This window comes from Falco punctatus (assembly GCF_963210335.1).
Source record: "Falco punctatus genome assembly, chromosome: 7".
In the NCBI taxonomy this organism is placed as follows: Eukaryota; Metazoa; Chordata; class Aves; order Falconiformes; family Falconidae; genus Falco; species Falco punctatus.
The window spans coordinates 67,619,331-67,645,507 of record NC_137587.1 but is presented as its reverse complement, the minus strand read 5'-3'; the positions used below and the strand labels follow the sequence as shown (position 1 = coordinate 67,645,507).

The 26,177-nt window shown below is 37.6% G+C and overlaps 1 protein-coding gene across 7 annotated transcripts in view; it reads left to right on the top strand.

Annotated features, from left to right (window-relative positions):
- The window catches only part of MEGF11 (multiple EGF like domains 11), a gene marked incomplete at its 3' end in the record, with an annotated part of 303,133 nt that overhangs the window by 74,949 nt on the left and 202,007 nt on the right, over positions 1-26,177 (top strand). For 5 of the 7 annotated variants that reach the window (XM_080396939.1, XM_080396937.1, XM_080396934.1 and 2 more), the window contains exons 1-3: positions 11,853-14,163; positions 16,662-16,763; positions 18,308-18,408. In XM_080396939.1, the coding sequence (XP_080253065.1) occupies positions 13,970-14,163; positions 16,662-16,763; positions 18,308-18,408 (397 nt within the window). In that variant the 5' untranslated portion in view covers positions 11,853-13,969. Of the gene's footprint in view, positions 1-9,951; positions 10,065-11,852; positions 14,164-16,661; positions 16,764-18,307; positions 18,409-26,177 lie in introns of those variants that run through there. The other 2 variants (XM_080396936.1, XM_080396935.1) reach the window with 1 other exon arrangement.

The window sequence follows — 26,177 nt, the reverse complement described above, 5'->3', positions numbered from 1 at the left end:
TGCTTATACTTAAGAACATGAAAAGCCTAGTTTTTAAAGCATGTGCCTGAGTATGTAATTAGCCTATTCAGTTGCATGAAATTTCAATTTACTCTCAATTCATGATAATAAGGTGATACATTGCTAGTAAATATTTTGTTTAAATTGAAAAGTGTGAACATCTTTTAGAGCTAAACATCCATATTTCCAGCTGGCCTTTTTGTGCCTGTTTTCATTGAGATGTTATAAGATCTGAAGGGGATATTTTGACCAAATCCTTCTGAGGAGGAACTTACAGACAATAAAATACTCTGCCAGAGTCAATATTTCTTTTTTTTAAAAAAAAGTGTCTGAAAAAATGAGAATTGTTTACTCTTATTTTTCGAAAACAACTTTCAATTTTCATATGTTCAAGCTCTTCGAGTAACATTCTAAGAGCTTCTGACTGCTCTGGTTCCCACCTACTCATTCCTACTCCCACCTGATGTTTGACTTGCTAGTTAGCAAATAAAGAATCAGTCTGAAAAATGAATGACTGGGCTGGTGGGTGGGCTCCAAATTTAAACAAACAAACAAAACACATCATATCCCCGTACTTCATTTGTGTCTGTTGTCTACTTTGGCATAGGATGAAGAGGTTTTGTTCCTCAGTAGATGAGACTGGCCAGCATAAGTTATGAAAAATAATTAACAATTAATAGTTAACCATTACACTGTGCATTTACATCTATTTTTCTTCTATGAAAGACTGTCAGAAATAGGATGTTGGGAAGAAGGACTTGTTCCATTTTACCAGGGGCAAGGCTGAGGCAAGGGCAGCTCAGAGTGTACACACAGCCATTGGTTGACAAGTGAGCTTGGTACACAGTACTGCTTTATTCTATTCTACTTGTTTCTTTAGCACTCATCGCTGTAATACCTGAGACCTAAACTCTTGGTTCTTGCTATTGTGTGTGGGTTGCAAGACTAGCTTTATTTTCCTAGTTCATATCAGAGACTTTTTTTGAAACAAGTAGTGAAGTAAGAATGCCTTAAGACAGAACAAGGTAAATAATTTCCAAGGTGCAGAGCATAAGGCCAGAAGTCTAGACACATGTACTGTTTTGACTTGCAACCCACTCTCCTAGGGGGATTCAGAACAGGGCAGCAATCACAGGTCTGAAAGCATGGGTGTTGTAGGGAATCAAGCTCTGTGTTCCATCTTTATGTGGAAGAAAGCCAGTACACACTCTTGTTTGCTTGGTAGAAAATCCAAAGGATATTGCAAGGTGTATTATCAACATAGTTCTCAAGAATCAGTGAAAGGAGCAACTCAGGAGTTATTTGAACAGCCCAGGATATAAAGCAGTAATTGATGATTTATTCAAATTTGTGCTGTATTTATCTATTTATCCTTGTAGCTGTCAGTTGTTTAATTGGACAGTGATTACTCTGTCCCAAGGAGTTGGCTCATACATACCTGTTGAACATCTTCAACTTTGTATGTCACAGTTATAACAGTAGTAAGTCATGTAAAGTGTTGATTTAGGAAGAGATAAGATCTAGTTCAGCTTCTCCCTATTTGAAGAAAGGAATGCCATAAAATGAAGCAATGCTGTGTGCGATGAAAGACGGGAGGAAGAAGAGGTGGCTAAGATAGATGAGTAATGTGCAGGCTAGTAAGATTCTAATGTGTGGCAAGAAGAGAGTTTATAACCACCAGTCTTGCTTCCACTGTTCCTAAACATTTTTATGCACAGAGAAAACTGTTTTCTTCTGTGGTAAAGGATGGATCATCAAATCGTAAGACTGTGACCCTTCACCCTGCAACGCATGGCAACCTGGAGTCCCAGCAGATGCTAAAACTTGTAGCTAAGAGCCTAGAAACTGCACAGGTTCCCTTGGAGATGGACTTAGTGAAGTTGCAGTTTAAACAAATAGAGATGCAATTGCCTGAAGTGAGTTTTGTGAAGGGGAAGTGGAAAGTGGTTGTTGATCTTTGGTAGAAGTGCCCATACAATTTTAAATGGGATTATTTAGAGGGGGGTTTGGCAGCAGTGTGTAAGATAATAAGACCTTGAAGACAATGAGGAGGTCAGAAAAATAGCTGAGGAGGGAAACAGGACTCACAGGACGTACCTAAAGAACAGGGGTAGATGGAAGGAGATGAACAGTCTGTGAGAAGCTTAAAAGACCTTCATCATTGCTGTGCTCTGGAAGGGAGATGATGATTAGCTCATGCTTACAATTGTAAGATTTCCACAAGTATGCTAACCAATACAAGAGTCTCAAAGCTTATGCTTTACTGTGCTGAAGATTATATGTGATAGGAGAGGAGAGAAGAATGGGGAACTACTTGTTTCCTGCCAGCCATTACCTTGTGTGCCTATTTTGTGGACGGGAGGACTTACATTATGTTTGTTTTTGTTTAGCAGCATACATGTAAGTGATATCTGCTCGGATAATATCAACACAGAGTAAGCTGTGTTAAGTTTACGATACATTGAGTTAAAAAATGTAAAAACAACTTTTAAGCTCCTATTTTTATGCCTCTGCGAAGGGATTAATAAAGCACGCATAGGGAAGAGTTCTCTAATCTGAGTGCTGTGGATGTGAGAGCAAGCTACAAGGAGGGCTATGAGTAAAAAGACCTAGCAGATGATATATATATATATATATAAGATCTTGATGAGGGAAGAATGTAGAGAGAAAACTTTATTTGTCTTAACTTGTGAAAAAACTTGATTAGTACATCTGTAAAATGATGGAAGTTAAGCCCTAAAATTACCCCATAAACTCTCTCTCTCCTATAATTTTTATTAACATTTTTTCTCAAAGTAGTTAAATAAGTTTTCAGTGCCACATTTAGGAGGAGGGGGAAGAGGAAGGCAAGGTAGTGGCATGCACCAGTTATTCAGATCTGGTTTTGTCCATAGGGATTTTTCTAGCTACTGATTTTCTGCCAGAAGGAAAATACTAGCTCTAACCTGAGTAGCTCCAGTACCATCTGTGTCTGATGACTGAGCTGGTAGATCCAAATTCTCTCCTGATACAAATTGGCACAGTGAACTCAATGGAGTTCAGCCATTTACACCAGTAGAGACCTTGGCCCTTATATCTTCTTTGCTTTCATTCTGCCTGAGATAGTCCCCTGCAGCCCCTCAGTTCTTTATGGCTTTGCTCTTTTTGATATATTTATGAATGTTCCTCTCCTGACTTTATGACAGATACTTTGCACAGTGCCCTGTTACTGTAAGCCAGGTGCTTTTATCCTTAATGAACAATTTCCTGGAAAAAAAAAAAAAAGAAAAGAAATAAACAATAGATAAAGTAGGTCATGGAGACAGCAGAGTCAAGAGCTTTGCATAGTGATGTAAAATTAAATAAGTCTGGGGTCATGTTCTCATTTATCTCTCCAGTTATTGCTCTAACGGTGTCTGTGATGGTTCCTGGAAAGGTGAGGATGTTTTGGGAGACTGACTGGATCTGCTGGGAATTTTGGCTGCAGTCTCCTCTTCTCTCCACTCTGCACAGAGGAGAAAACCAGCACAGAAGTGTAAGACTTGGATGTTATGAAAGAGCATTTGCAGATGCTGCTATTGCCCATCTTAACCCGTTGAGACCCATCTTAGTGAAGTTGCAGTTGGCTACTGCTCTGTAGCTGAATGAAGATTGTTCATGGTGACTGTCCTTGGTTATATAGCTTTAAGGTTTACAGTCAGTGGTGGGTGGTCGAGAGATGCAAGTTTAAGTCTAGATCGCAGAGATATTTTGCTTCTTGAAGTGACCTATATTCCTGAGCCCCGTGGTCAGCCCAGTTGGCACAGCACTCCTCTTTTCTGGTCCACAGCTGGGCTCACAGGGGAATCAACGCATGGAGAAGGGATTTGATGTGTGTCTGAGTCTTGACTTGACATGGAGCCAGGCCTTTGCTAGGATATAAACCTGGCCTCACATTTGAATATGCATCTTAAGCTTTCTTTAGAGGTGTATTGAGAGACTAGCTTTAGGCACTTTGAGTAGGTTCCTTGTTACCAGCACATGTGACCAGCTGGTGGATAGTTGTGAAGCAATATTTCTGCAGCATGTCCCTTCATAGCGGTGACCAGCAGTAATTGCAAAGACCTTCTTCACACACCATGACCTCCTCCATGGCCTCAGCTTTCTGTCTTAGAGAAGGGCAAATCGGTTCAGCCTGCTTTCCATGTTGGATGCCTAAACCTTAGAGTTTATTTCTAGGCACCTAAGTAACTGGCCTAATTCTCACATAGAGATATTTGTGCATGCTCTGAAAATCAGATAAATTACATGGACTCCTAGCTTTAGGCTTTTAGCTTTGACATGATTGAACCAAATACCATTCCTCCACTATTGATAGTGTTCCAGAAGAAGCACAGGAAAGCACAAAGGATTATTGCAGCTTCTGAGGAAACCTCTCGTATTTCAAATCAAACTGGCAGTGTTTAAGTAGCCACTCTAATTCTTAAGTCATTAGAAATCTAAAAATTGATTTAAGATTTGTCTTGCTGTTTAGCAGACTTTAATAGAAAAAGTTATACTCTGTATGGGCCAGTCAATGTTTTTAATAGTTATGAAGTTAAAATTTTCAAGAGGCTAACAGGGAAATAGAGTACAGGAAGAGAACATCTGAGTGCTGTTGTAACGGAGAATGCCAGGGAGGATAAAGCACTGGGAAAACCCAGAGAACAGATGAATATATATGTTATTGGACCAGTGGGATTAGTAAAGGTATAGATGCATAGGAAGCAAACATTATTTTCTTAATGTCTTATGGAAGAAACTGAAGATAAAAAGCTTTGCCCTGCCTGCAGCATTTTTGAAAATACATGTTTAGTTTCAGTATTCATTTTATTCCAGTGTTCAATTTCATTTTGTTTGGATTACTACCTTAAAAGTTCAAGGCATTCACCAACTTTAAAACCAAATTGAAAAAAACGAATCTGGTTTCTCAGTGCAGCTCCAAGGCTTGCAAATCAGCCTTCTTCCATAAATACTGCACAGTTTCTGGAAAAGAAAAGACAGGTCTTTAAATGAAATATGAGATATAGCATTGGGATGTGATAGTGCTGCTGTAGATCAACAGCCATCAATCTGTGTTAGTTAATTTGTCCCTGGCTCAGCTGTTCACTCTGCTTGGGACTTTTTTGTTGTTTGTTTTGCTTTATTTTCCTCTGAGATAAATGAAGACAAAAAGAAAGGGCCAATTGTTCTTGACAAATAGAAGCAATTTTTAAAAATATACCATAAAGGATATTCTATATTTTCAAACAGCACTTTTTTTTCTGACTTTCACAGCACTTCACAGAATCATACTTAATTTATTTGACTGCATGTATTGTATTTCATTGCTTGTTACTCCTATTTTCAGGTCAACTTCATGTGCACTCTTTAAATGCTGTAATAAAATTATGTTGGAATGATTGGGTTTTTTTAGCTAAATACTTAGAAACATATTCCTCATCTGGGCATGCCTGTAACGCTTAGGTTGCTTTATTTATCCTGGGTGTTCTGGGGATACAAGGTCTTTGTTGCTCTAAATGTCTAAGGAAGCATATGTTGTAATTGTTTGACATCTTGAACATGGATTAGGTGGGTGGCTATATGTAAGCAAGCTAACTTGAGTTCTCAGGAGATCAGCTTTTTGATGTGTGTCAGCTTACTTTCTGTTCTGAAGTACTGTATGTGAAGGGATATGTGAAATATGCATGGGATAGTGAATATAAATATACTGTTAAATCAGTAGAGAATGTGACTCCCCACACAGTTTCAGCAGCCTTAAAATTTGACTATGCAAGAAGTCTGGGATCAGTACTGGGGACACTACAGCACTGCCTGTCTTCCTGTTCCGTCCCCTTACAGCGTTAAATGGGGACATCAGAGTAGGAAGGTTAAGCAAGCAAATGCATAAAGTGGTTCTTTCTGACTTTTCTTGTTTACCATGTTTTAATTCAGAGGGTTCAGAGATGACTGGCTTGGGAGGATTTCTTGCAGGAGGTCGTCTTTTGTTGAAATACTGCAGCGTACCAGGATTTTGCCTTCAAAGCCTGCCAGCACCAACTTGCTTTTGGCAGAAAGTGCCAGTGGAATGTCAGCCATCTCCCTGTCCTAACTGGCAGGGCTTGGAAGATAGTTCAGGGCTTAGGCACTACAAGGAACAGTAACATTTCAGTGGACTTGAGTTTGGATTAATAACTTAAAGGGCCAAATGTTCAAAGGGCTAGCTTCCAATTTTACACTTGTAGTTGAGTAAAAGCACAAATTTATGGGCAGAAAATCACAGATAATTTTTTCCCAAGCTGACCTTTCTGGAAAGGAGCCAGCAATTATCTGTTTTTGGGCACTATTTCAGCAGCATTTTTAGGTGTTTGTAATGTATTATTTTCATTAAATTTCTGCTGGACTATTGATTAACTGTTATTTAAGAAAAAGAAATCTAGATTGTAATGAATAATAGCTTCTTGGATTGGTGTTTGTGCTTTGCACAAGTGTGCATGGATTTGAGCTTGTGTAAGTACTGATAAAGTAAGTGTCTGCATTTCTTTGTGTGTTGATGTTGATCTCATAGACTGGATGGATAATGCCAAATGTGTTTATATCTTGTTGCTTCAGTATCTAATCCCTTTTCAGTTTGTAATATACTTATTCTTAAAGCACCTGGCAGGTTGGTCATTCATCTTCCCATTTTCTGTGGAAGATACTGAGACTTTGAGAAATTGTATGTCCTTAATTTCCCCTGAAGTTTCAAAGCCTGGTGTTGGATGGTGTTTGGGTGCCTCTGAAGGCTCAGAGCTAGCCTACAGAAAAGACTAGATGCAGAACTTGGGTGGAATTTGAGCTACCCCAGTCTAGCTAACTTTGCTAACCTGGTGTCAGGCCTTAAGTCTTTGACAGTATGATTTTAAACTCAGGTCCTCTGAATCCTAAACACGTGCCAGCCTTTGTCTTGATAAACGTGTTTCATTACCCGTAACTAAACTAATTGCCTGTATTGCTTGCCTAGTGGCATGTCTCTGTGGTATTTTGACCCAGTTTTCCTCTGAGAACACCAAAGGAACAATCCTGAACTTCCAAAAATAACATTTGATAGATTGGGAAGAGCTTACTTCATTATTTATTCCTGCTCTGCTCTAGCCAAGCTCCCTATGACTCCAGTGGAAGTCAGCTTATATGAGTGTTTAGCATTGAAGCAGATCTTCAGACTTCATAAGATACCTGTGGAACTGTAAGAGTGTTCACCACAGCAATTGCAACTCATGCTGATATATTTTAGAGCTTAGGAACTTCTAGCAATTCAAGAGGTTTGGACATTCAGTTCCCATTAAAATCAGCTCCCCAGCCAGTTTTGAAAAACTGAACAACTGTGGTTCAAAATGTAAGGGAGAGTTGTGAGGGCACTCTAGTACTTAGGACCCCAGTGCATTTATCAAGTCTTTAAAAGAAAACCTCTAAAATTACATCTTGGGAAATGGAATTAGTTCTGTTATTTGTACTAAACAGCACCTACTTCACTGAATGATGTAGCAGAGGTGACGGCTGCTAAGACTAAGCAAACGGGACTGAGGATGGAGCTCTTCATACTTTTCCTTGATGACTTCCCCATAAACGGTGCAAATCTCTAAATTTTACTTTTATTCTTTTATTTCCCAAGCCATGTTAACTACAGAAAATACCGTAGAATTGTTTAATTTGTTTCATTCCCAGCATTTACTGTAACTTCAGCCGTGAGCTGTGGTTGAGTAGCAGAGGAGCATGGTTAACTTTCACAGAGAGCATAGAATACTTTTATCCTGAAAAGTTACGGTTTCTGCTTAAGTCTATTGGCACTGCCATTATGGCTAGGACAAGGAACAAGCTTGTCTCCATCGTATGAACTCGAGTGTAAGGTAAGAAAGTTCCTAGTTTTGTACATCTTGTTGGTCTGTAGGTCCTAGCTTGTGCCACTGCTGGGATTGGCCTCTTCAAGGAACTGAACTGTACAAACTGGTCCTGTGCCATGAGCCTTCACAGGATACTGTCAAGGAAACCTGCTGGAAGTCAATAGCAGTTGTGCTGTCCTGGTCAGCTGTGTTTCTCCCCTTGGCTGTGTCACCTCCAGGTGACACGAGACATGTCTAGTAATGGTGTCAGGGACACTTGTGAATAGTAGTGGCTTCTGTATCTACTCCAAGTATTTCCAGCTATTGAACTGCCTTCTTGAAATCACAGGCAGACATGCATGCAACCCTTAGAGAGCAGTGCTTAAGGAGAACATGGAAAAGCTGAATATATGACTGACGGCATGGATTTTCTAGCACAAATTATAGACCAGTTGTTTTGCCCTGTGTGTAAGGGATAATAATTTGTCCTCATTACAGTGAGTCATAAAGGCTTAAATAGAACCTGTTAACTGAAATATCATCTTTTAACAAAAGCAGCTTCTTGTCTACTATCTTCCTGCATTAATTGTGCAAGATGTCAGTAGAGGGAACCCAGAAAACTGGTGCGTAGTCTGGTGTTTCTGCTAGTTCTTCTATCACTTGAATTTCTCTGTGCTCAGATGACAAGAATCACATTGTCAGTGCTTTTGTGTTCAGTACCTGAGCCTTACTGGAAGTGTTTATCTGTTTAAAACAGCTTTAATTTTCATTAAAACCAAAACAAAACCACAACCTGTCTTTGGCAATATTTCTTTTGATTGTGGCAACAATTTCTAGAGGTGATTAGTGAGTCTGAGTGGCTTAGTTCTTGCCTGCCCAGATTAAAACTACCTGTTTCTTAGCATGCATTCTGAGCTCTGCATATTCTTTAGCCCTTTCGTGGTATCTCAAGTTATTAATCACAAAGTGAGACATCCAAAAAAATCCTGATCAGTTTTGAAACTCATGGCCTCATTTAGCTTTCATAACAGCTTGTTTCTAACAAAATCTGATGTAGAGCCAAATGAAGTGTGTGTTTAAATGATCCCTTGCCTAAACTATCATGAAAATTTCAGATGGGATGAGAAGGAGGAATGCCACAGAGGGCAGCTTGTTGGAAGCTTGCTACTACTTAGAGACTAAAATAGTGTAATCAGCAAACACTCAGTCACTTTAATGCTTCTTCAGTGAAATCCAACTTTTTTTTTTCTGGCTTAACTATTCTTTTGCATTTTCCTCAATTGCTCATACAGAAATACTAGAATACATTTTAATTTTGATGCACCTAGATTTTCCTATTTGGTAGAAACTAAAATAAAGAACAGAATTAGGGATAATTACTTGATAAATACAATACAGTTGTGAAGAATCAATATGGCTTTGTAAAGGCTTCACAAGTTGTTAAAGCTCTTTGAAGTAAACATGTGGATCAAGAAGATCTGGTTAGCTTTCCAGAAGGCTTTTGCAAGGTCTTTAATCAAACTTCCTGAAAGAAACTGAACTTTCTTGTTGCAATATTAAAGAAGAAAAACCAAGTTGTTTGTATGATAGGAAATGATAGAAAACAAAGTTTGAGAATCAGTGATTGATTTCTAACAGAGGAGCAAGGAGGAGTCAAATTGAGGAGGCAGAGGGAAAAACAAAGTAGTTCATACAGTATGTGGCTAAGATGTGAGACCATCACAGGATGTTATTGGCACTAAAATTTAAATTTAGGGGGTTGAAATTTACATTTTAGTGGACCAAAAACTGTTAGACAAATTATTGGAATAGAATCTATCACATGCGATTAAACACAAAGATACCACTTGTGGCAGAGGAAGTCACAAAGTTGCAAACTGCTGGAAGCTAGAAAGGTTTAAAAATGATCTGTTACTGTCAGCAGTCATCTTACACTCTTTCCTAGGTACTTGCTGTGGCTGAAAGCAGGATAGTGGCCTTCAGTCTGATAGCACAATTATGATATGTAATCATTTGGAATGGTTTATCTTATTTCTGTCTTAATTTATTTCTGCTCCCCCAAACACACTTTCTTTGACTCCATACGTTTTCTGTTTTTCAAATTGATTCCTTACAGGGCCAAGCAATTTCCGAAGAGCTTTCTTCTGCTATCCTGTTAATGTGCTGTGTGTCTTCATGTGCTGATAGTCTGTAAAAACAGGATCCACTAGGATTTTTTAGCACTTTGAGGTAAGACTTTTTAAAATGGTTCTTTGTTAAATACATTGCATCAAAATTTATGGGAAAAATTTAGCTTGGTTTAGTTGACTGCATATACATTTAGACATCTAAAGGAATGATCTTCAAAGGTATATAAGGATTTAAGAACATTGCATCCTAGTGAAAGACACTTCTGTAGATGTTTTCCCTAATAACAGCTGGACACCGTATGAGGGTTTTTTGCCAAGTTTAGAACCCACTTCATCCCAAATTGAGAGAAAAGCATTAAATTTAGAATTCTGTCATGGACTAGAAATTCTGCTTGAATTTCATGTCAAAGTCATGTTACGAAATATTTTATGACAGAAATGTGAAAATGAAATGTTCCATTACTTCTGCCCATGAACAGGCAATTCTTAGAGTGGTCATTTTTAGTTAAATTTTCTAGTCTGTCATGCAATGAAGCAGAGGAGAAATTTAATCTGTGGTTTTGGTTTTGTTTTTCCTTTTTCTTCCAATCATTTAAAGTATACACTAGTCCTCTTTCACAAGAATATTACCAAACCCAGGTCCTCAAGACCTAGAGAAAACTTTAGAGGATACTTGCCTCACCCAACAAGGATTCTTTGGAGTCTTATTTTCTTTGCATGTGGGTTGTAATCTTGTGGGGTACTGTCGTCTTCAGTTTATGTTGTACAAACTGCAAAAGAGAGTAACAAACCTGCTTTTGTCCACACTTTATTGTACTTCATCCAGTTTAAAGGGTTGTCTACATCTTCTGGTCACTTTACAAACCCCAACACAGTTTCCTTAATAAAGATTTTTGTAAAGTGAATCCACAGACAAATATGTCAAAACTATTAGTTTTTCTATAGCTAAGATCTGGGCTTAACAGTGAAGGTGTGTTTCCTTGCTTTTGTGATGGAACCAGTGACCTGTATCAATATTGTAGGTGAAATACTGAAATAATATTCAAAAAGTAGCAAGATATGTGAAAATGGCTTAATGAGTAACAGATACTTAACCTAATCAGTTATAATTAACAGAGAGTGAGGCACTTGCAAAAAATCACCAAATAATATTTTGGATTGGAAGACCCTCTTTTTTTGCCAAATTGCACCTAAATTGACTTATTTCACCCCTGAAAAGAAAAATCAGGCCTAGAAAGACAAAAAGTTAAGAGTCTATTTAGGGATAGCACAGAGGACCTGTGTGTCATTTATTTTCTTGTTAAGCTTGAAAGGCTGCCTGTTCTCAGGAGAGTGGCAGTGACAGACATTGGAAATGTTTATATAATTTGGCTATTTCTTTAATGAAGTTACAGGCATTGTCCCCCTGAAAGGCTGATGCTGCTGCCTTGGAGAATATGTTCCAAACATTAAATGCAATGCAGGAACGTAGTATGTATTACAGTGAGCAATAAAAGCTGGGGAAAAAAAGTATGTTAAATGTCATTACTGGATTCTTTTTTGATGTTGGTTTTTAATATATGTGCTTCTATTTTTAGAGTTTTATTCTGAATCTTGTAATAGCAACCATTCCATTTTGGTATGAGGTCTTTTCTATTAACAGTGATCAAAGTGAAATATTTCATTTGAGTTAGAAAAAGAGGCACTTGAGATGAATGAGGTTCTGCTGTATTTGGAGAGTTGGATGTTTCTGATATACGATCTGACTTAGAAAGTTAGAAAACTAATTGTACAAAGCAGTTCATTTATAAACAGATAACAAAATAGCATTAGCATTAGAAGCTTAGCGATTTTGAACCTCTTTCAAATACATTGCGAACAAATGTTCTGTGTACTATTAAGGCTTATAAATGATGATTTGTTGTTTGGTTTAAAACTAAACTGATACATTGTTTTCTTTAAGAACAAACTGAGATCTCTGAGAACTATAGAATTCAAATATATGGCTGCTTTAGTTAAATGTGGAAACTTCGCTAGGTAGAAGTCAGACTGTCTTTCTGCCTCTAATTTAGGGATAAACCCAGGCAGTTGATGTTCTGAAGGAGTTAACAAACTAGGAGCACAGAACTATGTTTTGATTGAACACACCCACACCCACACTCTTTTCTTAAGGATTGTATTTCTCAAGCAGTTTTGCCCTGTTCATGCTTTGACCATTTCTGTTGATTAGAAGCAGGCTTTTCTCTAGTCCTATTTTTTCAGTCTTGCCATGTACCAAAGGTGTAGAGAATGAAGAAAGGGGTGTTCTGGGGTTTTTTTGCAACTTAAAAATACAGTGCTCAGAAAAACTTGTCCTCTCTACTTTGGTATTGTTCTAATGGTAGCTAGTGTAATACATTAAAGGCATTTTTTGAAAATTTTTTATTAAAGGGCTGTCTGTCTTTTTGTTGAGCCTCATACTTGGGTAGTTCACATCTGTTGGTACATGTTACGTTAAAAGAAAGTTCGATTCTACTCTCAGACAAGCTCTGAGATTTTGGACATTGGGTTTGTTGATCCTTTGTCCCATGAGCACTTGCAGGTCAGCCATTCAAGGCACTTTTCCTCCATGGAGGAAGTAGAGTCTAGGACAAGTCTATCATATGTCTTTTCAATAAACAGAGATACCTCTCATGTCCTTATCTCGTCAGCCCACTTAATTTCCAGAGTAAGCTTTTGCATTGTTGCCATGGGAGTTTGAAACAGCCTGCAGGTAGAGAATGGTCACTCATAGACTTAAATCCATTTCATGAGGAACATTAACATTAAATCATGTTAATTAACATTAATATGGCTTACATGGCTTAAGGCCTATCTTCGGGTTTAGCAGAGCTCTAGGAATAATTTAAAAGATGAGCTATTATTCCCATTGGGAACTTGACTTCGAATCCACTAAAGGCAATGGGTGTCCTTGAACTAGCTAAGAAGGCTTTGAATCAGGAGGTAATTTCAGATCAGCTTTCCTGGCTATCCCTCTGCTGTTCATTCTGCTTTCTGATGACTTCTTTATGCTGGGCTGTATATCAGTGCCATGCAGAGCAAACCCCTTAACATCCCTTTTGCTGTTCTGGACCAAGAGGCAATGAGCCATGTGTTTTTTAGATGATCACATGAGGATTCAGTCTATTTTTAGGACAGTCTTGTTGCCAAGAACAATTTCTGGGACTTTTGATTTGAATGGTGGATTATGTGACGATGTAAATGCCTGAAATGGAGATTTAAAAATATTTTTTACTGACTTAATGTTTAACAGATTAACACCTCTGATACAGTTACATTTAGAAGCAGCTGTGTGTTTCCTTACTGTTTTGTAATTTTGACTGATGTCATTGGGGACCTCTAGGCAAACACCATGACTTGGGTTTCAAAGCCCCCGGTGAGCAATAAGTGGGTATAAGTTGGTACACTTAATAGATGAACTGTAAGGTGATGAAGAGACCACACCTAATTTTATACAATCTGTTTCTAGCTTCAATTCAAATATTTTTATTTCATGTTTAGTGTTCTGCATAATGTGACCCAATATGTTGGCCTCCGTCATTTCAAGTGATTCCCCTCTAAGACTTGAAAAGTGGATTGATTTTCCTTCAGTCATCTAATAAACATATGTCTCAGATCTAGCCTAATATATTGACATGTGTAAAACTCATTTAAATAAATCAAAGGGGGTATTTGAGTATTTTTCCATTTGCCTATAGGTTAATGGAAGAATAGATTGTTTTAATACTTGTTACTTATTTTGTTGGTGCAGACAGCCAGGCAAAAAAATGATCAGAGTCAGAAATGTTCTTTGGAAGAATCATTGGGGGTATTGATATCTCAGGTGGCTTAATCATTAAATTAATAGGTTTTAGTAATTTAAAATGTATAAATTCCTTTTAGAATGCGTTTGTACTTATATAAAAATTTACTGTTTAGTTGTTTGCTTTTTCAAGTATTTCAGTTTGTAAGTAACTCCACAGTATTTGGGTTTGTACAAAAGCAGGGATGAAAAGGCCTAGAAGGATGTTTTCTTCAAAATTGTCTTTAATGGCTATACTTTCTTTCCTTTATCTAGATACAACAATGGTGGCACATATGCTGTTCAAGCAGATTCTAAAAGGCTTTATTCTGTGTTTTCTGCTCAGAACTACTCTGTCCCTAAATCCAGATGATCCAAATGTTTGTAGTCATTGGGAAAGGTAATGTATAACATGCCAACATTTATATTTTTTACTAGCTGTTTCAGATTTTTACATTTAAAAGGCAAAATAAGATCTATAATTTGCTAAATATCACCCTGCCTCACAGAAGACTATGGATTTGCGTGACAGAAATAGTACTTCTGGGTGCCTTTGAGGATTCGGATCATCCCAAAGAATTGGTTCTAAAGCTGGTGGTACAGACGGCGTACCCCTGTGTCACCTGTCTGCTGAGCTGTGCTTTGGAAAGCTCCTCCATAGTTTCAGCTGGAGGGCTGCACTCATGGAGAGACCTAGAGAAATGGTGGCTGTCTTGCTTTTTTCCAGTTGTTGTCAGGCAAGACTGTTAGAGTTTTTTACTAAGTTTTAAGCCCATCCTGCTGCAACATGCAGGCTTATTGCGTATGTTCTGAACTTTGTGGCTGTGTCTGCCAAGTTTGTGTCAGCATCAAAGAGTATCTGCATGAAAGCACTGAGAATTAAAGGCCCCAGTAATTCTTGTTCTTTCTATTGTTACAGTGTCCTACTCCTAAAAGTGGATCTGTGCAGGACAGTTCTTATGAGAACATAGAAACCCGCTAGCTTTGATAGGTTCACATTTATGCAGGGTCTGTTTGCAGAGACTAAAGTTCCTGTACACTTTAAGTTTAATTTGCTAAACCTCCAGTAATGTTCTGTGGTTTAGTTCCACACAAATATGCAATACTGTACACTTTAGCAAAATAAACCCCTTAACAAGAGCAAAAATGCAATCATACTTTAATGGCACTGTGTTTTGAATTTAGAGGCCTTAATTATAGAATTAACTGTTTGTATGTAATGCAACTGCAAAGCAAAGACTTACAGGAAGAGGATTTTGCAGTCTGTGTTGTGAGGTGAAATGCATTCAGAGCACAGGAATAAAATATTGATTTTGTCTGAAGAAAGTCAGCAACCTAGAGACCCAATCAAGAAGAAACAAAAATTAAATACCAAAATTGATTGGTTGTACTGACCAAGATGACTTTGTTACTTAGATGTTAATAAATCAAAGGGAAAAGATTGTTAGGGCAATTGCTGGATAACAAATGGAATCATAAAATAATAATCAACATTTGTAAGTGTTACTGTCTTACATTAACAATGAGCAATATAAATATTTTACATTTTGGTATTAGTAGAAATAAAAACGTTATCACAGTTTGCTGGGTTTGACAATAAAGGGCAAAAGCAACACCTGGTAGAATCTCAGCTTGTCTAGAAGGGGTGTGGCTAGCAGGGCAGTAATAGTCCAATGTTTGATTTCAAGACAATCAGATCCTCCAAGCAAATATTTTGGTATTACTTTACAGGTGCAATCTCACAGGGCTTAATCACATCAGCAGTCCTACTGATGAGAAGGAAATCACTTGGAGGATTAAGACAATCAATGTAATGAATGACTTGAAGGATCTAATTCCTGGGTCTTGACCCTGCCTAGAACGATTTCAGTATCATTCTCTAAAGATATCGTAGATCTGATAAAGTAGAGCTTGTTTCAAGATCAGACCCCAAGATTGAGTCTCTTAAGCAGTGCACACTTACTATAGGGCGATACAGTGTTCTAAAATGACTGGCACTAACAAGTCAATAAGATTTGTGTTCCTATATCATGTAAGAGACTTGGATGCTTTCACTATAATCATAGTAATTAATATAGTACCTGTTGCATGAATAAGTAGTCTTTTGGGGAGGAGAACACTGACATCTTAGTATTGTTGGAGCTCTGTGTTTTTTAATTGATTTGCCCAGTTTTTGTTTATGTCTATTCATTTGTACAAAGGGAGGCAACCCCATTCTAACTGTATGTCAAAGTGCTCCAAAACTAGATACCAGTTAACTCATGTTACAGTTTTCTGATAGTTCTGAGGTTATTTTTGCTACAAATTAAAAGGATTAAATTTGTGCAGAAAAATAAACACTCTTCAACCTTTTACAAATGATCCTATTTGGTGCACCCAATATTTGAAGTAATGATGCTGCTTCATCATAAAATGAAGTGTGAGCATCACATCATGCTAGCAAAATGTGGCAGTGCTGTTAATATGAGCTGTTATTAGCATTGTGGAATTCAAACAAAAAATCAGTCGTAAGGCAACTGAGACATTTTAAAAACATGGTGCATTCCTCCCTTTTAAAATTTGCACTATCAAGTTATCCAAATGCCCTTTTCACCTTCTAAACTACCATGAATTTTAGCAACATTAAGTTTCTTTTCCAGAAGGGAATGGTTTATTACTCAGACTGAAATCTCTCTGCCTATTTCAGTTATGAAGCCCAAGTTGGAAGCATTTTCAAAATTTTCAGAAAGACCTGTGGTTGAAGGAAGCCCTTTTCTGGGTTTTGATAATGCCCCAAGTTTGTAAGACTATTGATTTAATTATTTTTCATACTGGTGTTAGATGAGTACCATATACAGAAACTGAAGCTTTTCATGTTGCAACAAACAGCTTTTCACTTTCTTTCTTGTCCACTCCTAGCTACGCTGTGACAGTACAGGAATCTTATGCTCATCCTTTTGATCAGATCTATTATACAAGATGTACTGACATACTGAACTGGTTCAAGTGCACTAGACATAGGTAAGAGCTAATCCCCAGGAATTTTACTTTTATTTTTCCTTTTAATCTCCTCATGTACCTTTTATTTATCCAATTTTTTGTCATATTCTAATGATATATACAGAAAGATGTATTTTAGTACAATAGCCAGGGTGTTTGGCATTCTAGGGCATTGGTTGAAGTAGATTTTTGCATGAAATTGGAGTGAGATTAATGGTAGTCAGTCTCTTACAGGGCCATTCAGGGGTATGTATCCTTGATGTTCACCCTGCCATGTGATTGGAAGTGTTTAGTACATGATCAAACATGACCAACTATCTTTTCCAAGTGATCATTGCATATCCAGGTTGATGGTAGGAAGTCCCTGCAGCTCCTAAATCTTGAAAATTCAGGCACTCAGAGGTTAGTGATAATTATAAATGGACCCATATTTGAAATACTGCACCCAAATCTGTATTGAAAATCAGGTAAAATGAGGATGGGTCCATTTCTAGCACTAAATGAAAGCTGATACCAAAGAGTTAACTTTTCCCAGGCTGCGAGATATCGCTGTTGTATTCATTCTGATTTCCAGTAGAAAAGTATCCTAATAAGCATCCACTAATATTTGCAATCTTTCAAGGGAGTTTAGCAAGTTAATTGTTACCTTAACTTTCATGCATTCAGTAGCAAAGAGGTTGTTCAGCACCTTCGCAGTCTGGCTGGGGTTTTGTGTTTTAGCTTCTGCTTTACAATATGTGGAATTGAAAAGAGAGGCAGTGCTTTCTGGACTGTTGTGTAGACTGGAATGCAGCAGTGTAATTTCGACCAGTTTATCTAACATGAGGGACAATAGATTTTGTTCAATTTAGGCAATTTCAAATAAACTAACATGAACAAAACTGTTTTGAAGTGTTAACTGTTAAAATATTCTCTATTAAATATTCCTTTTCTAGTGTGGTATCACTGCTAATGCTATGAGTAAGTCTAGAAAAGCTACAGAATACTTAACACCTTTTAATTTATGTGGACTATATATTGTGGTGGGGAAAACATGCTTTAAATACTGAATTGGAACTATAATATCATTTTGCAAGGCATTAGTGCCTTGGGAGGATTAGCAAGTAGGAAGAAATCACTTGGGGTTAACTTCACATTTTGTGTATTAAGAGGAGTTTCTACTATGGTGATTTCTTGTGTAGCATGCTGGCACAGTGGTCTCTGTAGAAGGTTCTGTTCATTCCATTGATGATAACTGACCTTGCTGATGTGCAGAAATGAATCATTTATTCTTGAAGAAACTCCTTGCCCTTGATTTAGGATTGAGGAAATTTTTTGAAATAACAGTCCTAGGAAGGGCTATGGTGATTGACTGTCATGAGTATTGTGTTTATAATACAAGTTATATTTCAAGTTTCAAAACAAGTATTGATTTTTTTTTTATTGTGGCTTTTAATATCAAAAGCTTTCATGCATTTTAAAATAATTATTGAATGCTATCCTTACTATAATTTAACACAAATATAATTCCAACAGTAGGCATTGATTTTCAATATTGTCAAATGGCTTTCTGTCTTGCAATTTAGAATAAGTTATAAAACAGCATATCGAAGAGGACTAAGAACTATGTATCGGCGAAGATCTCAGTGCTGCCCTGGATATTATGAAAGTGGAGACTACTGTATACGTATGTACAGAGCTTTGATTCAGATGTGACAATTAAAAGTCATTTTTGGAGGAGCTGTAGACAAATTAAAGTTGTATTGCAGTAGTAATATTAAGAGCTGATTTTCAGAGCTGCTAAGATTTTTCAGTTCTCACTGATTTCAGTCAGCAGTGCAGATACAGAACATTTTAGGTCATTTCAGGTATGTGTATTTCAAGTACCTAAGTAAAATTTTGCTGAAATCATTGGGGAGGGAGTTAATCAAGTTCCTGAGTGCTTTCTTGAATCAGACCTTACGTTAGGGAGTGATATATGCAAGTATGCACTAATGTTAAACAATTAGGGGAAATGAGAACGCTCTTAGGAATAAACTATTACATAGTTTAAGAAGCAGTGTAAAGTTTTTGGCTTTTAACTTTGAGAGCTCTTACTTCAGGTAAGAGCAGTTAAAATTTTATTGTTTTTCACACAGTTCCTGTCAATAATTTTGCTCTTTTTAAAGCTTTGCAAATGTCAGAAGCACTTTGTCCTAATTACACTGTGTAAGTAAATAAAAAGCTCTGGAGCGTGTTAGGTCAGTCTGAGGGGAGCAAAAAGCAAAATGGATCTTTCAGCAATGCCTAAGAGCTTTGTTAATTAAAAATGTCCTGTACATTAATGTCACGTGTTTTCAGGATTGCAACTTTCTAAGTACTTGGAGACAGAACTCATTTGCTACACTTTGCTGTACAGGAGTGTGGAGCTGGGGCTGTCTTGTCTACATCTTATTAGAATGGGATTATGACATGAGAAAAACACAAGGAGGTTTTGATCAGCATCAGAATTCAAATTTTATTGACAGGTTTAGAATGCCATAGAATAATTTAAATATGAAAGTGATACAATTATCCAGCTAACTTTAAATATCTTGACATATAATGCTTTAAAGCTATTTCTGTCGAGTCCTGTTGGTGTTTTTATCTAAGTACCTGTATTGTACTTATAATATATGAGCACCTCAAAAACATGGGCCCTAACATCATTTTAAATGACCTTTACGCCAAACAGTTACTTTAAAGGGGCTTTAGACTGTGAAAAATTACCAGCCCTTTGAGATAAGGCGTTAGAATTATCCTGATTTTACAGAGACTAATAATTTGATCTTTTGAAGTGCAAAGTACTGCGAGTCCTGATAAACATTTAATGTAACCTATTATATTTGCTAAAATCCTTCCTATGTTAAGTATGTGCTTACCTTTAAATTTCTCAAGTGTCAATATCATTTCAACAGTTGTTCCACATCCTTTTATTACCAATTTGATTTTTGTAACTCAAAATCCTGTCTGGCACAGAACATATTTATTTTCACTTTTCTCTCTCCAATCTATTGATTTTTTTTTAATTTTAATTGTTAATTGCCATACTGGCTGCAACAACATTTATTTTAAAGTGCTTTTTTCTTAGTATTAATGCTCAAGAGCTCTGCTGCTACCAGGCAAATTTTGTCTTTATATTGTGGAAGAAGAACAGCATACACCATACACCAAAGTTCTGTTAATGCAGAACAGACAGCAGGTATCTGGTTAGACCAGGAGTTTCATGTTTGACACGGTGCATATAATAGTTATATTCTCTCTGTTGTTCACATGTACAGGAGTCAGGTTCTCATATTTCATTATTTGCATGATAATAAATGCAAAGTGCATGCCTCAGGGACATTTTCTATCTATCCTTCCTCAGAGAGATCTGAGCAGCAAGTGCAGCTGAGAAAGAAATAAGGTAAAGGGGGAAGTTCTCCATCATGATTGATTCTACATACTTGGTCTTGTTGTTTTGATATCACAAGTAGACATATAGCAAAACAAACAAAAAAGCTCATCGAAGCCCTCTGACCCTGCAACCTACTGTCATTCAAGGGCACAACATCTAGCTAATGTGATCCTTTTCATGTCATCTCTTCTGTTTCTAACACATCAAGCCCTGGTGTCATTGGTTCTGGTTTGCATTGTTTTTTCCAAAATATGTTCCTGTGCCAACAAGCAAATTCTTCCATTACTCATTCTTTGCAGTCAGCACTGAACACCATTTTCATTCCTGGTGGCACCTCCCTGCTTTTGCCTCTTTCCTTACCTTCCCTTTCCCATTTCTTTCTTTTCTTTAAAGTGGTATTTTCTGCCATTTTGTACCAAGGTGGTCTAGTACTCCTGTCCCACATTCCTCTAGACGTACATGTTCAATGCCTGCTCCTTTAATGGAGACAAGAGAGATGTCAGGAGACACCAGGAAAATCATTCCACTTGGCTGTGCTGTCACAGGGCAGCACAGTCTGGAGGTGAGAGTGCTTCCACTAAGCCCCACTGACGCGAAGGGACGAAGCTCCAGCCCTGCAGAGAAAGTCCTCCCCACTCAGCCAGCCCTTTAAAGACTGTTCCATTAGCAATCATGGAAGCCACTACAACATGGGGAGGAGAGAATACATCCCGCAGTGAATCTGATGATCAAAAGAAAGTTTGATTAAAAAACAGTTTGTAGATTAAAGGCTAATTGGTTCTTCTTTCATTAATAGCAGTCTTTATTTCTTGCAAAAGTTAAATAGCTTTGTAATTAACAGTGACATGTTTAGACTAGAGAAGGCTGAGTTTAAATATCTTTTAATGATGGTTTCTTGGATTTTAAAGCAAGAGTGAAGGCTTTCAGCTACTGTTTTGATCTTTTCCCTTCTCATTTACTATTTCTGAAATGAACATTAGATACATGTTGTTATCTTTGTCCTCCTGTTGGAACTTACTAAATGGATTAGGTCTAATAAAATCTACCCTCAGTTCTAAATAATCAGTTTGACCCAGATATTCTTACCTCGCCACTCTTTGGTGTCTTCTTTGCCTTTTTGAGATCTATGTATGCTACTTCCCCATAAAATGTGGAACTCAGGCACAAGGTCAAATAATTTAAATTCTTGACTGGCAAGTTATACATCTGGCCAGCCCATTAGTACTTAGGCTAAAGAGTTCTGGGGTATGAAACTGTCTTTGTGCCTATAAAGGGCTAGGAATATTTTTGGGTTGTAATGGTATTCAAAAAATACCACCTGAAAATGTTGGAAATGCACATCTGCATTTTTTTGCCATTGATGTCTTAGAAATGGTTGCTACCATACTGGTAGTTTTGCAGAATGATTCCCCTTCTCTGAATGTTCTTATACATGACATAGCTTTTCACTGAGCTGTCCCTGAAAACAAACAGCATAGTCTGGGTAGTAAATCAGAGCAACTATGATTTACTAAGGTAAGCTTTTGGCAGTGCAAATGCATAAACTGCAGAAAATCTTTTTTAAACAACCACAGGGTTCAGCTGCCCTTCAAGGTTTTCATAAGGATGTTTTAAAATGATATTGCCTAGATTAATATCTGTGGTAGATAAAGCATCTCTGAATACTTTGCAGCTCAAAGAAAAGAAAAAGAAAAGGAATATTACATGGCTCTTTCGTGATTTTTACTCTTTGAGTAGATGGTAATTGAATACTTCCCTTTAAGAATATGTCAGGTGGAAAGATTCCCTGTGTACTAAATGGATACATTTTTGTCTGAGACACCAATGCTTTGTTCAGTCTGTCCATTTTAATCTTATTCTTGTAAAACAGATTTATATAAAAGAGATGTTCCTTCTAGGTAACAAAGGGTCAGAGACCCAAGCACGAGAGAAAAGATGGGACTTCAAGGAGCATCTACTTATGTCTGACTTTTTGGCAGAAAAAACCAACCATGAAACACAAAGTTGAGAATTCAACTTTTCTTCATAGATTGAGATATTTTAGTTTTTAATAGTTTTATCTTTCACTCTCATAATTTAAACTATTTTTCTAGTGTATAAATCTATGCAATGTGACACGATGTAATAATGACAGGATTAGTGATTTAACAATCTTATTTGCTGCCATTTATCTGTCATTCTAACCTGCCAAAATTCAGTAGAGTTATAGATTGACCATTTCATGGTTCTTTCCTTTCTTGGCCAAGATATTATTGATCTCAGATTGTTTCTCAACATTCAGCTTTCCATGCTACAATTGCTACAGCCATCATCAGGGCCCTGTGACTTTGACAAATCTTTTTATAGAGAAATTCTTGGTCTCACTGGTTGAATATCAATTTGTCACCTGGAGTGGTAGTTCGTTCAGGCCAGAGGTTATGGACATTATTATATTTGCATGTAGTTATTTATGCATCTTTACAGGTAGCCTATGTCTGACACCTTTAATGAATTTAAAAAACAAATTAGGAACGTTCTTTTAATAGCTGACGATGAAATTATGCAAATTGGAGATCTGATTCTTTTCGGGATTTTAAATAATGTTTCTTTCATAAATTCTGTAATTCCAATAGATGTGCCAACTTCATAGCATGACGTATGCCTTTATATTGTAGCAATATGAACATTCAAATATACCTTAGGATTGCACTCAAATGTACAAGGCTGTATGTCTAGTGTAGCTTTTGTAATCTTTGAAAAAGCTGCCGTATTGGAGCCATATGGCTAGATTGTTAAACATCTGTACCATAGGAGTAACAATTCCAAAGCTTCCTGCCATCTGGATGAATTACAATACTTGCAATTCAATGCATATGTTACAGCAATGCACCAACACCAGAGTGGAGTGTACTTATGATGAAAAGAAAAATAATAGCTTATGTGATCAATGTAAAAGTTGTACACACTTAGAAAATGTTGAATCAGCGGCTTAAACTTCCTGAATATTCATAGTGTTTGTTCATATGTCAGATTTGTTGATTCTTTTCACTTTATAAGGCAGTAGCTCATTAACATTTTAGAAGAAATGTTGTCCCCCTGCTTCTCACCTCAATTTTAAATTCCTCATGGTGAGCATTCCTGTAACTTGAAAATATATTGTTTGAAAACTGCTGGACTTAGGAAATATATTTTTCTTATCTTTATAGACACACATTAAAGCTGGTGCTAGTGCTTTCTGTAAGAGCCTTACTGTTACATTATTCAAGTACAGCATTCTGTACATCAATAATGCAACATAAATTAAGGGAAATGATATAGCAGTACATAGATACTTTCTATCAGGAGACATTCTTTTTCTGATTTGGGATGTATGAGTGCGAGAAAATGGGTGGAAGGCCATTCTGCATATAGGGTTATTAATTATAGAGTTGAAATGACAATAGGGGACGCTTTGAAATTTCTCCTTTTATATGCATTCAAGAAGACTTCATACATCTTTTTCCAGTGAACAGTACAGGGGCAAATAATTTGGGTCCTGTGTTCCCATCTGAGGGGAAACTTGCACAAGAATTAAGAAATTTTGCTTGTAATAGTAGTAGTCATAGCCATAGTAGCAGCAACATTCTTACCATGTGTGGTGACTGGGAGGAATCCCTGTTTTTTATTTAATGAGCAGGTGGGCTGATAGGAAAGCAACAGAAGGAGCATGCAACAGATCTGGTTATCTGCATTCGGCTTCTACTACTGTGCTGCAGAGTGTAACCTAGAAGCCGTATACCAATGTGTAATATGCCATTTTACAGAACACAGTGGAGCAGGCCACAGCTCTGCAAGCAGGAGAGGCCTTTGCTTATTCATTGTGAGCATCTTGGGAGGCAGATGTATGTGGACAGGAAGAGGCAGACCAGCCTTGTAAGTAGGCCAGTTCATTTTGTGGCATAGATGAAGAAGCTGGGTTACTATTTAGCCTAAAGATAACAGAGAGACCTTTTTGATGGGAAGGTGAAAAAATCAGTTCTCATCTCCCATCAGTCATTTTATATTTACAGTCGGCTGCTGGATGCTGATAGATTTGCAAAGATGCTCTTGTAGAGCAGTAACGAAATAAGGGAAGGACTTCTGGAAGAGATGCAGTAGAGGGAAGAGAAACAAAATGTTCATACAAACGAATGAAAATAGCATGAAGTTGGAAACGAGAGTATGCTGAAGCTATATAATGTCTCAAGGGGCTTAATAAATATCAGAGGAAAAATTATGCAGGCATTATAGTTAGAAGAAGATTTAGCCTATTGCTAGTGTAGTCGTGAAAAAGCTTTTCTGGCTGCTTTAGGCAATCTCAGATCAGTATAAAAGAAAACTGTGGTGTAGACACAGGCGGTACTGGATCCAGAGCTACTCATAGTATTCATGCCAATGGCCTGGATGCCTGGAAGCTTCAGCAGGATCAGAAAAAAGGCACAAGAACCATAGGTGTGAGTTCATTGTTGAATTCAGAGAAACAGCCATGCAAAATGTAGTCCATTAGTTTGCCTACTTTTAGCAAGGACATGTTGGTCTGCAGCTGCTGTAAATCAACCCAAATCCACCATGTTTGAATGGGTATCTTCAGTTACTTCATCCTCACTTCCACATCTTTAATGTCTGGAGTCCCTTTTGGAATCCCCTTCCTCCTTCTCCTGCTTTGATACACTTCAGTGTTGTTAATGCTGGTTTGCACTGATCTACAATGGTGTGGAGGGCACCGATGCTAATCCGCAGTAGCTTTTATGGCTCAAACTTCCTATGTCGCTGGTATCCATTCACTTGTGTAGGCTTATAAAAACCAGATCCCATCCACCCCATATATGAGTGAAGATATAGACACAACATACTTGCCATTTATCGCAGAACTCCAGAAGATTTTTCCCTCCAAAAGAGTTTGAAGTTCATTAGTAGTCCAGACGTGTGGTGAGCTGGGTTAACTTATTGAAATCAATAGGGTCAGAAAGAAGACAGATGTATGAAATGAAACACATGTTTAAAATTGAAGTTGTTTTCTTGACTGCTCCTTTACATCCTTCTCCCATTTAATAGATTTATTTCCCTTGGCTCTGAAGAAGTTTTAAAGCCTGGTAGAAAAGGAGGGGGGGGGGAGAGAGAGAGGAAAAGAAGTTACCTAAATCTAGATGGCCTTTAAAAAGAGCCTCTGATGTACATACAAAATCTGAGATAGTATCTTTTTCCATTTCTTTTCTATTGTAGTTTCCTCTGGCTGTGACCTTCCCCTGACCAGCTCCAGAGTCTTTGTCACACATTAACTCTAGATGTCTGGGAAGCCATCAGTCAGGTGTGGGGGAGCATTCTAAGGCAGATGCCTTGTTGATGAGAAAAAGAACTACTGCAACCTATGCCAGCTGTAAGCGCCAGTTGCCCCTCTTCCTTACTTCTAGTCATTTTATAAGACTGAAACCATAAATGTCTGAAGTACAAACAATAGAATAATAGCATAGCACAGTGTGGTGGGTTAACCTCAGTACCTGCTCGCTCACTGACCCATAGAGCCACTCTCACTCACTTCCCCCCGTGGGACAGGGGAAGAGGAAAGGAAAAGTAGAAGAAAGAAAACTTGTGGCTTGAGATTAAAAAAATAAAAATAATTTAATAAGCAAAATAGAAGTGGAAGAAGAAACAAAACAAGCGATGCAAAGGAAATCACTCGCCACCTCCTATGTGTAGATTGATACTAGCCAGTTACTGAGCAAAAGATGGCTAATCTAAAAGGCCCTCCTCTCCCTTTTTATTGCTGAGCATGACAATACAGTGCATGGAATATCCCTTTGGTTAGGTTGGGTCATCTGCCTGGTTGTGTCCTCTCCCAACTTCTTGCACATTGCCAATCTATTCGCTGGGAAGGGGCAATAGCATGAGAAACAGAGAAAGCCTTGATGCTGTGCAAATACTGTTCACAATGTTAGCATTATCAGTGTTGTTCTGGTCACAGATCTAAAACTCAGCATCATCCAAGCTGCTATGAAGAAAATCAACTCCATCCCAGCCAGAGCCAGTGCATACAGTCAAACTGT